The sequence below is a fragment of the Lagenorhynchus albirostris genome, chromosome 2, assembly GCF_949774975.1.
Source record: "Lagenorhynchus albirostris chromosome 2, mLagAlb1.1, whole genome shotgun sequence".
Lineage (NCBI taxonomy): Eukaryota > Metazoa > Chordata > Mammalia > Artiodactyla > Delphinidae > Lagenorhynchus > Lagenorhynchus albirostris.
The window spans coordinates 112,614,330-112,626,561 of record NC_083096.1 but is presented as its reverse complement, the minus strand read 5'-3'; the positions used below and the strand labels follow the sequence as shown (position 1 = coordinate 112,626,561).

The 12,232-nt window shown below is 34.2% G+C and overlaps 1 protein-coding gene across 1 annotated transcript in view; it reads left to right on the top strand.

Moving 5' to 3' along the window:
• Positions 1 to 11,997, top strand: part of PRKACB (protein kinase cAMP-activated catalytic subunit beta) — a 143,425-nt gene extending 131,428 nt beyond the window's left edge. The window contains exons 9-10 of the mRNA XM_060139660.1: positions 2,686 to 2,850; positions 8,730 to 11,997. Of these exons, the coding sequence (XP_059995643.1) occupies positions 2,686 to 2,850; positions 8,730 to 8,855 (291 nt within the window). The 3' untranslated portion in view covers positions 8,856 to 11,997. The remainder of the gene's footprint in view (positions 1 to 2,685; positions 2,851 to 8,729) is intronic.
• The last annotated feature ends 235 nt before the right edge of the window (positions 11,998 to 12,232 follow it).

The following is a 12,232-nucleotide window of genomic DNA, read 5'->3' as shown; positions in this document are numbered from 1 at the left end:
TTTAACTGCATCACCTGTAAAGTGGGGATAATAATCGTATTTACCTCGGTGTTATGTTCTGGATTTTATGAGCCAGTGAATATAAACTGTTTGGCATAGTGCCTAACTTCTAATAAGCCATTGTGTCAAAAGCAAAAACTAGAGAGGGTGGTAGTTCACATCTTTTTTTTTTTTTTAAGAACATAAAACCTCTAATAATCTGTAATAATATAGGCTTTGCAAAAATGAAGTTTTTTTAGTTGCTAATATGAGTTGACCCCAAACCTTCAGCCTTCAAATAGTCTTTGTTTGCTTGACACAATACTACTTTTCCTCTGGTATGATGGTGACTTAGTTTATTACTTACACTAAAATTGTTTTTTGATCTGTCACTAGAAGAAAAAATAAAACTTCTGTATAAATAGTAAATAGTGTTACAAATAGTGCTTCTCAAGCTTTCATGTACAGATGAATTACTTGGAGATAGAAGCTCAGATTTTCAGGCCCAATACCATTAACATCTGAGATAAGCCCCAGTTATCTGCATTATCCTCCTCTACTTCCCAGTTGATTTAGATGAAAGTGGTCCCTAGGACCACACTTTGAGAAATATTTATTCACAGAATAGCATGAGAGTGGCAATCAGAAGACTATGGTTATGAATCTAGCATTGCCATAGATTTCTAGCTTTGCATCCTAATGATTTAACTTCTGCTTTGAGAACATGAGAATGTATATCAAGTATGTTGAACTTTTTCAAAGTCAGAATATAAATTAAGAAGTTCTATATGTTTGAAGACAATGTAATAAAGAGCAAAATTCATGAGGCTGGGAACTGTAAGACAAGATTTCTCATCCCAGCTCTGCTACTTTATAGTGTCATGATTGGGTAAGGTATATAATGTCTCTGAAATCTTAGTTTCTCCATCTTTAGAACAGAGTTAATACCATATTCACCAAGTATGTCATATCCAACTAGGATGTAAGTACCAAGAAATCAGACTTTGTTTTTGCTCACTGTTGTATATTCAGCACCTAGAACAGTGCCTGGTACATAGTAGGTACTCAATAGGTAATTGTGGAATGGATGAAGTATATTATTTGAAGTGATCTAATAAATCCTGGGAATAGAAACACAAAAATAGCATAGTACCTTCCCTCCAGAAGCTCACAGTCTGGGCGAGACAGACATGCACAAATACTTCAGCATAGTTAAATGAATGAGTGCACTGTGAAGATCACCTGAGGTAATGTAATGATGCACATTGCAAGTTATAAGGTGATGGTGGCACTTGTAGAGAACAAAAGAAAGAATGCAAGTTCAGAAATGGATCTGTTAACCCTTTAAAGCATTTCTTCAGAGATTTATGGTCAGTTTGAAGTTAAGGCCATGATAATCCAGAGAATAATGTTTGTATTTAGTGAAGGTGGGAACATGAAATGGGACCTGTAAGTGCACGATAGGAAAATGGGATTAAAATGAAAGTGCATGTGCTCACACACATGTAGATATATGCACATACATACCTGTGTGTGTGATGGGGAAGAGGGCAGTGGAAATGATCGAACACAAGTTGAAAAGGATAATGGAGAGGTGGTAGTAATGAAGGAAGAGTAAGGAGACATAGATGCAGCTGTTTCTTCTAATATCATCCTTTAGTAGTACTCATTTTAATTTAATTTTTCAGTACCCATATTAATAATAGGGTGAAAACTGGGAGTTAGGTTGGAGTAGAGAGAGGAGAAGAATGTGTTTAAACAAAACAAAAAGTAGACCTAGGTCTCCAATGACTGGTACTTTATTTTATTGATTACTTGATATATAACATCTTCAGTTATTTGGGGGTTTTTTGTTTGTTTTTAAGCCTGGGGGCCAGTCAACTAATTGTAAAGTCTTCACAGTTTAGAAAGTGGAAAATGCTTTTAAACCAATCTAAATCATTTTTTGCACTATTGCATAATAGCAGAATTATTTTTAAAAGTCACTCATAAGTAAAAGAAAAGTAGTTTCCTATGCTATGAAAGGCAGTGTGGATTTTTATAGTCATTTTTAGACTTCCTTTTTGATCATCTCTTTCAAAAATGTACATACTGATATCTTTCATATGGTGTTTTTCTATTTAAGTTGCAAGTTTAAATTTGTATGTTGCTAAGACACAAGATTTATCATGTGGGATCCAAGGGGTCTCTCTTGAAGATGGGTAAACCTTCTGACATTGCTGGAAAAGTTCTGTAGTTATGCACATTTTTCTGGAGAGGGGCCCATGTTCTTAAAGAGAGTCCATGACCAAAACAAGGCCCTAAGAGAACAGTTTTAATTCATTGACTCAGTTCTCTTTTTTAAAGACTACTATGGAGACTGAAGTGTGTAGTTAAAAATATCTGAAGGTCATCACTACATTTTTTTATTTTTTTTATTATTATTTTTTTTTGCGGTATGTGGGCCTCTCACTGTTGTGGCCTCTCCTGTTGCGGAGCACAGGCTCCGGACACGCAGGCTCAGCGGCCATGGCTCACGGGCCCAGCTGCTCTGCAGCATGTGGGATCTTCCTGGACCGGGGCATGAACCCGTGTCCCCTGCATCGGCAGGCGGACTCTCAACCACTGCGCCACCATGGAAGCCCCTATATTTTTGTTTATATAATGATCTATCACCTCAAAAAAAAATTTTGGAATGTGTGTTTTACCACATGGTCTGTTTTGCAGGTTCGATTCCCTTCTCACTTCAGTTCAGATCTCAAGGACCTTCTAAGGAACCTGCTGCAGGTGGACCTGACGAAGCGGTTTGGAAATCTAAAGAATGGTGTGAGTGATATAAAAACTCACAAGTGGTTTGCCACAACTGATTGGATTGCTATTTACCAGAGGAAGGTGAGCCTTTTCTTTCTTTAATTTAAAAGCTTTTTAAAAGTTGCTGTTTAAATTATATGTAGTAGAGGTATCTTTAACTTAACACATGGTTTTATTTTTTTTTTACCTTTTGAATTAATCTTATGCAGGACTTAACCTTTATAGCCCACAACTTAAAAATGAGTTTTCTCCTTGATAGAAGGGAAAGTGTATATTCTATTTTGACCACCAATTGAAATGTTTTCCTGGTTAAATTTTTCCTACCCATGCCTCTTTTCATAATGCCATGACAATTATATATTAGACAATGTCGTAATGGTTTGCACTTCAAAACTGATGTGAAGCCACACTAGTAGGATGATATGTAAGCAAATATATTCTCGTACCCAGAATTGGCATACAGCCAGATATAATAACGTTTAAGTGCTGGATTCATCAGATATTTTTCAGTCATTATTACTTTACCTTTGTAATAAATTGAGACATTTAAGAAAAGATTTTGCGGTGCTGAATTACTTTCATCTCTCCTTTTGCTTCTTAAATGCCCAGTTAAAGATAGTTTGTATGAATAAAGTGTCTTCATCTTGAATATGTTAATTTTTTCTTTTTTTTCATAAAACAAAAACTTCTAATGTTTCAGAAATTTGCCATATTTAATAATGCCATGCAGCCACATGAGTGAATTTCCTTAGGAAAAAAATGTAAATGCTCAAATTATTAATAGCACAGTTTTTCTAATTTATATTTTTTATAAAAGGTTTTTTTAAAAACATTAAAAGAATTTTAGAATGCAGCAAATAGAAAATATAGCAAGACCAAGACAATGTGAGTGCAGTACAGCCTTTGCATCTCAAAGGGGTTCAAAAACTCTCTAACCATTAAAGTCATTGAAACATAGCCGTTAGCATCATTATCTCAGCTGGTTGTGTTATGTAGTCAAGAACAAGGTCCAAAGCAATTTAAAATAGATTTTAGATCTAATAAATAAATATTTTATATTTTCATGTTTTTTTCTAAATTTCCTAGCACCAGTGCAGTACTTTCAAATTAATGAAAGCAACTCTGTAACCTCTCATTTTAATCTTTGAAGTAATCCTATGGGATAAGTGGTACCATTTTCCCCATTTTACTGATAAGAAAATCAGCTCAGAAAGGCTAACTGCTTTAAACATAATCATACAGCTGCTAAATAATGCCTATGTTTGATTCCAAGTTCTTCAGATTCCCAATTCCAAGATCACATTACCCCCTTTAAAGGCCTTTTAACATGGTTATTAAAATAAAGCCCCAAACCACTCAACAGTACATTGTTTCATAAGATATTCATAGATTTTACATATTACATGCTTAACTTTCATGCTTTGAGCAATTTTGGAGTAGGAAGACTCTGCCTCAGAAGGCAGAAGAGAGCGAGCATGAACTCTGGGGTTAGGTAGACATTGATCTGAATCCCAGATCAGACAACCATTAGGAGTGAGATCTCAAGCAAATTACTTAACCACTTTAAAGCATCAGATTTCTCATCCTTAAGATTTGTATTAAGGTAGAGGATGCAAAAGGAAGAGTAGTTTGGAGAGAAAGATTAAATAGATTGGTCCAGGCTCTATTTTTCTTTCTGGTTGAGGTATGTTTCATATAGTTATCATCAGGTAATCTGTTAAGTAAATAGATTTGAAATCATCATAATCCCATCATCCAGACAGCACCTCTATTAACAGTTGGCATATTTATTCCTTTTCTCTGTGCTTTTCCTCACCACAGTCCATTCCCATGACTTCAGTGACCACCTTCAGTAGTAGATCTACTTCTTCCGACCCTGCATTTTCCCCTTAGCTTCAGGCCATTACATCACAATTACTACCTACTACAAGATTCTATTTGGGTGACTTATTTAATCTACATTTTCTTTTAGTGCTTTTTGATCTAACTTCTTTTTGTTATTGTTGTTTAATAGTTAACCAATTATCCTCTTAGCATTTGTTGAATAATAATTATCTGACTGCTTATTTGAAACTCTACCTTTCCTAATACTAAATTATTATATACTTCAGTCTGTTTCTGAACTTCATTTTTTATGAGCTCTTTTTGTCTCTTCTTGTACTGTATACCACACCACCACACCATTTTATGTAGCTTTATAATGTTTTTTATTTCAATTTTCAAAATACTTATATATTTAATATGTGGAATTCTTATAAATATTTATGAAAAATACATAATTCAATTTTTTCCAGTTTTATTGTAGTAAAGTACACATAACGTAAAATTTAATATCTTAACCATATGTAAGTGTACAGTTCAGTGGCATTAAGTACATTAATATTGTTGTGCCACCATCACCACCATCCATCTCCAGAACTTTTTCTTCTTGCAAAACTGAAACTCTGTACCCATTAAACAATAACTCCTCTGTTTTATTGGTCTTTCCAAATATTTATGTTGTACTGGGGGATCTTAATTGGGATTACAGTATATTAATTAGAAGAGAACCAAAATCTTTAGGGTTCTTTTTAATGAGCATGTTATATTTCTGCAGTTATTCAGATATTTTCTGTCATTTGATAAAGTTTTAGAAACCCCTTCCCTCATACAGGTCCAATTTCTCTCTCAAAGTTATTCCTTAAATTTATATTTTGGTTGCTACTGTGAATGTGTTTCTCGTCCATTGTAAGAGCACAAGGGAGAAAACATTTCTATGTTTGTTACAATTGGCTACCTTACTAAATAAATTCTGTTATTGATTTCCTTGGATTTTATTGACAGATAATCACAGTGGGTGGAGGTGTCATTTGCCTCTTCTTTTTCAATATTTGTATCTTTTATTTCCATTTTGTTTTATTATATATGCTAGAATGTCTAGAATAATATTTTAAAACTGTGGGCCTGTTGAGCTGTCTTATCTTGTTCCTCTTTTGAATGGGAATGCCTTTTATGCTTTACCACCAAATATAAAATTAGCTATTTGTCTTGGATAAGTATTCCTGATCAGCTTAAGGAAATATCCTTGATTGCTAGTGTACCGTATTTTATCTTCTTTGACATATTAGTATAAGGAGTTACGTCAGTGAGATATCCTAACATTCCTGAAGTGAACATCATTTAATCATAGGGTATTATTATTTTAATATCTGCCTAAAATCAATTTGCTAAAGTTTTATTTAGGATTTTTACTTCCATAGTCATAACTTTTATTGATCTATACTTTTTGTTTTCTGGAGTTGAGATTATATGGATTCATAAAATGAGTCTGGAAATTTTCCATGTTTCTTATTCTTTGGGAAATTTAAGGAACATAGGAATTATATTTATACCTTGGAAATTTTAAGAAATTAATTCTCCTGTGGATATTGGCCTCTTCAAATTTTTGCCTCTTATAAAGTCAATTATAGAAATTTATATTTTCCTATAAAATCATTTATATCCCTTTGTAATTAGCACTATTTATATTATATTTATTATATTATTGTTAGTTAATGCTATATTTAGATGAATTGATTAGACTTTGTTGAAGTTTGTACTTTTTATTAGTATCTTAAAGATTTATGATGTATAATGAATATTTTCAATTTTATTTTAGCCAACATTTACTAATCTTTACATATCATGTATTTTAAACAATTATTCTTAAAATGGGTAGAACTTCTACTGCTCAGTGCTTTCCAAGGGCTGGATTTATCTCAGGTAGTAAACAGCTTATCTGCCAAGAAGTAGCACACTAAAACAAACAGGTTATTTTATTGGGCAAATTGATCAATAGCAAATCTTGATGATTAACAAAAATGGACTTGGGGCTCTCTGGATAATTTACAAACAGAAATAATTCAGTACTTTAACATAGCCATTTGTTTTACTATCATCTCAATTCTAAGTATGTAGAGAAGTACAAAAATGATAGTAAATTTGAATAGTTTTCATAGTCCTTTTTAATTCTCTGACCAAGTGCTCATGAACAACGAAATAGACAAAGGCATCTGGCAGAAAGACAAAAAATGGGAGAAAATGGCCTGGACAGCTCAAACTGTACAATCATTTTCCAGAGATTGTCTCAGTAGGTGTGATCCTAAACTGCTGCCTTGTTAGTAGACATGAGGCGACTGTCTGCTTAGCCCATTCTTCTGTGCAGTGCAGAACTGCAGGCCCCAATGCAGGGCACATAGGCAACCATCTGGCAAACAATAAGATATTAGACTTCCCATTCCTACTTATTTTTTACCTTATTCTTTTTAGATGTCTTGTTTGTGTGTATCTTATAATAGTTCAGCCATGTGTGTAAATAATTTATAAATAAATAACTATACATTTATTGGTGATATATACTCAAAAATGTTTTACTAAAGGGCATATAAATCAAAAAACTTTGGAAACCACTGGTATAAATATTAGAAACAGCTCTGGACTGGAAGTGGAGACCTAATGAATTTGAAACCTGCTTTAGCCACTTATTAGTCACATGAATTTGGTCAACTTTCTGTCTTATAATCTGTAAAATGGGAATAAGGCTACCTTCCCTGCCTCCCTCACAGTGTTATGTTGAGGAAGAAATGAAACAGCCTGTATATAATTGTTAGTAAACATTATAGATGCTGTGTAAATTGTGGTGTTATTGTTTCAATTTTTCACATCTTTTCCTCAAACATATTCAGTACATACACCGCATTATCTTTATACAGACCATATTTTAAGTAATGGAAAGACATTTTATTTTTAGGATCCAAAGAGAAAACTGCTCAGAATTTAACAATTTTGTAATTCTAAAAGAGATTTTTTTCAAATTTCTCAGAAATTTTTGATAGCCAGCTATTTTAACAAAATAGTGTTGGGAATTTAAAAAAAATGATTAAAAATAAACCTGAATTATCTGTAACCTCAGGAGGAAGGAATTAAGGAAAAGGGGATAGAAAATGGACTTTAGAAGTAAAGAACTGATACAGGAAAAACTGGAGTTCTGTAACCTTAAGTGCCAGCATTTTGATGCCAGCAGTTAATTATCCTAGAAATCTCAAGTATTGTTGTTGGCCTGTACCATTCCTTGAATGAAAATATTGAGATAAATAGCAAACCTATAGTTTGCTTTTTCTTTTAATGTTGTGATCATTTAGGGACTTAAAGGCATTTAAAGATTGCCACTGTGTAGTAAATAGGCGGAATTTATTTTCCTTAGTGTTTGTTTGGAAATTCTCTGGCATTTGTTTTTCCTCTTTTTCCATATCACCAAGCAGTTAACACTTCTGACACGATCTATCTGGAGATACCAATTGCCAGTCCAGTTTTTGCTTCTGACTAATGGGCTATAGGTCAAGATTCCCACAAACACCTGGGGGTCGATTAATTTGCTAGAGTGGCTCACAGAACTGAGAAACTACTTACTGGGTGACCAGCTTATTATAAAGGGGTATAACTCAGGAATAGCCAGATGGAAGAGAGGCACAGGGCAAGGTGTGTGGGAAGGGGCTCAGAGCTTCCTGCTCTCTCCAAGCCACTCTCCCCAAATCCCCACTTGTTCACCAACCCAGAAGCTCTTCGAAACCCAAACCCCTTCTTTTGGGGTTTTATGGAGGCCTCATTACATAGGCATGATTGATTCATTCATTGTCCATTGGTAACTGAACTCAGTCTCCAGTCCCTCTCCCCTCCCAGAAGGTCAGGGAGCAGGATTGAAAGTTCCAACCTTCTAATCACAGGGTTGGGTCCCCTGGGAACCAGCCTCCATCCTTAGGTTACTTAGGGGCTTTCCCAAAGACACCTCATTAACATAACAAAAGACACTTTTTGCCACTCTCAACTCAGGAAATCCAAGGGTTTTAGGAGCTTTCTGCCAGTAACTGGCACAAAGACCAAATATATATTTCTTATTATAAATCACAATATCACTCTTGTCTCTCTCTCTGTCTCAATTATAGGTTGAAGCTCCATTCATACCAAAGTTCAGAGGCTCTGGAGATACCAGCAATTTTGATGACTATGAAGAAGAAGATATCCGTGTCTCTATAACAGAAAAATGTGGAAAAGAATTTTGTGAATTTTAGAGATGAGCAACAAGATGACATCAGAGCTCACACTCAGTCTTTGCACTCTGTTAAGAGATAAGGTAGAGCTGAGACCGTTCTTGTCGAAGCAGTTACCTAGTTCCTTCATTCCAGCGACTGAGTGAGGTCTTTATTGCCGTCATCCGTCTGTGCACTCTACATCCAACTATGTAACAAGGCACCGCTAAGCAAGCATTGTCTGTGCCATAACACAGAACTAGACACTTTCCTGCTTCTCTTTGGTTCGTCTTTCTCCTCTTCTCCTAAATCCATTTCTTCCCGTTTCATTTTCATTAATTTTTCTGCAAATAGTGCTTCATTTTATTTTGCTGGTGTTGCAGATGGGCAGTGTTACGGCTATGTGACATTGGAAGGGAAGGATATATGTTGCTTTTAGTAGTTCTTACCAATATTTTTGTTAGTTGCTTAAGGATATACTTTCTAATAATTATTTTTACTTTGAGTAGCTCATATTAGGTTTTGCCAAAACACTGGACAATTTTTGAAGATAGAATGTCTTTACACCAAGGATATTTATACAAATAAAACAATAACTTTCCTAGAACTAATACAGAGTAGCTAGACCCAGCAATTTGGATTCCTACAGATCAGAAGCTCTATTTCACTTCACCGCCTTTCCTGTCATCCTCCCCTCGAGTAAATAAGCGACCAGCCTGTGCAGTATGACAAGCGTGTCTCCTTTGCAGGAAAAGCTAATGATATGGATCATCATCGCCCAGGTTCTCTCACTTGATACCAGCATTTATGTAGGTATCAGAGAAGAGTTCTAAGATTTCTAAACTTTAACTTTCCATAAGGGTTTTAGCCAGTATTTTAATAAAACATGACTAATGAAAGTGACACATTTTTAAGTTTCTCAAATAGTCCCCATTGTAAACTTTTGAAAGGAAGAGAAATGAAGTAAAAAGAACATTAAGTGAACAAATACTTAGCTAAGTCAAACAAGTGGCTTGATTCTTGTAAACAATATAGAGGCACTTTTGTTTAAATATAGAGGTTTTTTTGTTTATTTTGCTTTGCTTTGCTTTGTTTTGTCACAGTAAGAACAAAAGTTGTTGTCAGGTGATTATGCTGGTGTACTGTATTTGTCAGCCTGAGGTAGAGGCCCTGTTGCAACTTTGGCTTTCATCCTATGCCTCAGCAATGAGGAAAGGGGACAAAATTTATAAAACTACCACAACTGTGTTTTAGTTTTGAGGTGTGGTATTTTTAGATATGTTGTAATTTCTTGCCTCTTCTTTCAGTAAATGGAATTATGATCATGCAGATACAATTTTAGTATTTGAGTTTAGTTTTTTTTAATATACTTTTTTGCCAATTGACTTATCATTGCTGTCATGTGGAAATTTCAAGCACTTTTGCACATTTCGTTCACTGTTTGTTGAGACTCCACGGCTTAACTCAGTTTTTTAAATATGTTTTTTCTTTGCTTTTAAATTTCCTGTCTGGTTTTATCTCTATGTGTCAGTGACCTATCTTAAAACAACACACCAAAATAGTTGAAAATAAACTATGTTCATTTTTTATGATCAATTTATATGCATATAAGATGAGTTGTGTTTAATCAAACTGGTCTTAATGTATATAAGCACTCTATTTGCTTCATTATCGGTGCAGGTAGGTCACTGATTCTACTTCTTTTCATCTGTACCACACCCTTGTAAAACCTTTGAAGACACTGAAAAAATCTGTCTGAGATATTCTCCTTATCAGTTTGTACATCTTTTGGTTGTCAAGTGTTTCTGCATGGTCATGTCACTTAAAAGCTGATACTGATTTGTTGGTCACCTATATTTAAAATGTGCAAGAAAAATATGAAATACTTTGCTGTAGCAAGTTTTATGTAACAAAAATATATCATGTTAATAAATCTAAAAAATTTTAATTACTTTTTTTGTATTTCATTTAGACCCAAGAACATGCTCATCATGTATTCTATATGTATGCTATAAATGCTATGGTACCTTTGTTGTATATTATTGTAAAATTATTACAAAATAATTTTAGTAAATCATGGGGGTGACATTTTGATTATTACATTTTTAGTTTTCAGTAATTAAAAAGATTTCTATGAATTCTAAAAAAAAAAAATTATGAAATTACTACTGCCTGGCACAATTTGCTATAGAATCTACCTAGGTCGATTACCCTAGGCATACATTGGTTTTGAGGGATATTTAGCCGTTCCATTTTAACTCTCCATTTAAAGGACACCAGCAAGCTTTCAAATATATCAACGGAGTCTATTTCTGACCACTCAAGTACATTGAATTAGAATATCTTAGAATTATATAAAACTCCCAGTTTCAGCCACAACTGAGCCAAAAATAAGATAAAAGTTTGATTAATAAATAAGTGGAATGAATCAGTATTTAATATCAGATTACGTTATTTGAAACAGAAGAAATAATGACACGGCATTGTCGAGGAAGGAGCCCTAGACTGAAAGTCAAGGCATCTGTCAAGCCTGGTCTGTCACTATCAGCAATGACCTTGGCCTCAGTTCTCTTATCTATGAAATGGAAGAGTTCCATTAGGCAGTTTCTAAGGTCCCTTCTAACTTTCACATGTTGTGACGACTCTTTTTGACGTTTTGAAGGGATAACATGCTTAGAAGCAAGTCTCAGTAAGGCTATATTTTAGGGCATCTTTCTTCTCCTTACTCTACAGTGTTCTTACAATTCTTTGAATATCATGAGAACCTCGTGTCTGTTCTGATTCCTTCCTCCTTCACTGATGCTAAATATCCAATTGATATCAAACTGTCAGCCTACCAAAAAGATATTGTGGCTTGTGGGCACTGCTGTCTTGTTCTGATATGTTCTTGTAGTGACTGCCCATTGGCCTGAAAATACTCATTGTAAGCCTAAAAAAATCATATTTCTTTCCCACTGTTTTTTCTGCTTGTTGAAGAATCAAATGAAATAATGTACGTGAAAGCACCTTGTAAACTGTAACCTATCAATGTAAAATGTTAAGGTGTGTTGTTATTTCATTAATTACTTCTTTGTTTAGAATGGAATTTCCTATGCACTACTGTAGCTAGGAAATGCTGAAAACAACTGTGTTTTATAATTAATCAATAACTGCAAAATTAAAGTATCTTGAAAAGATAAAACAATTTATTGAGTCTTGGATTCTATTTAGTGCCCTTATTTCCTGATTTATTTTCTGCATACACCACAGATGCTTATGGATTCCTAGCTTTTATGTATTTGGGTGAGAACAGAGCAAGAGAGGGTCAAATGTCCACTAGTCTATTCCAACTGTGTATTTACTGAAAAACTATTAGATTTATTCCATAGTATCTAAAAGTGTTTCTGCTTTTTCATGATGCTATTAGTCTAAATTATTCT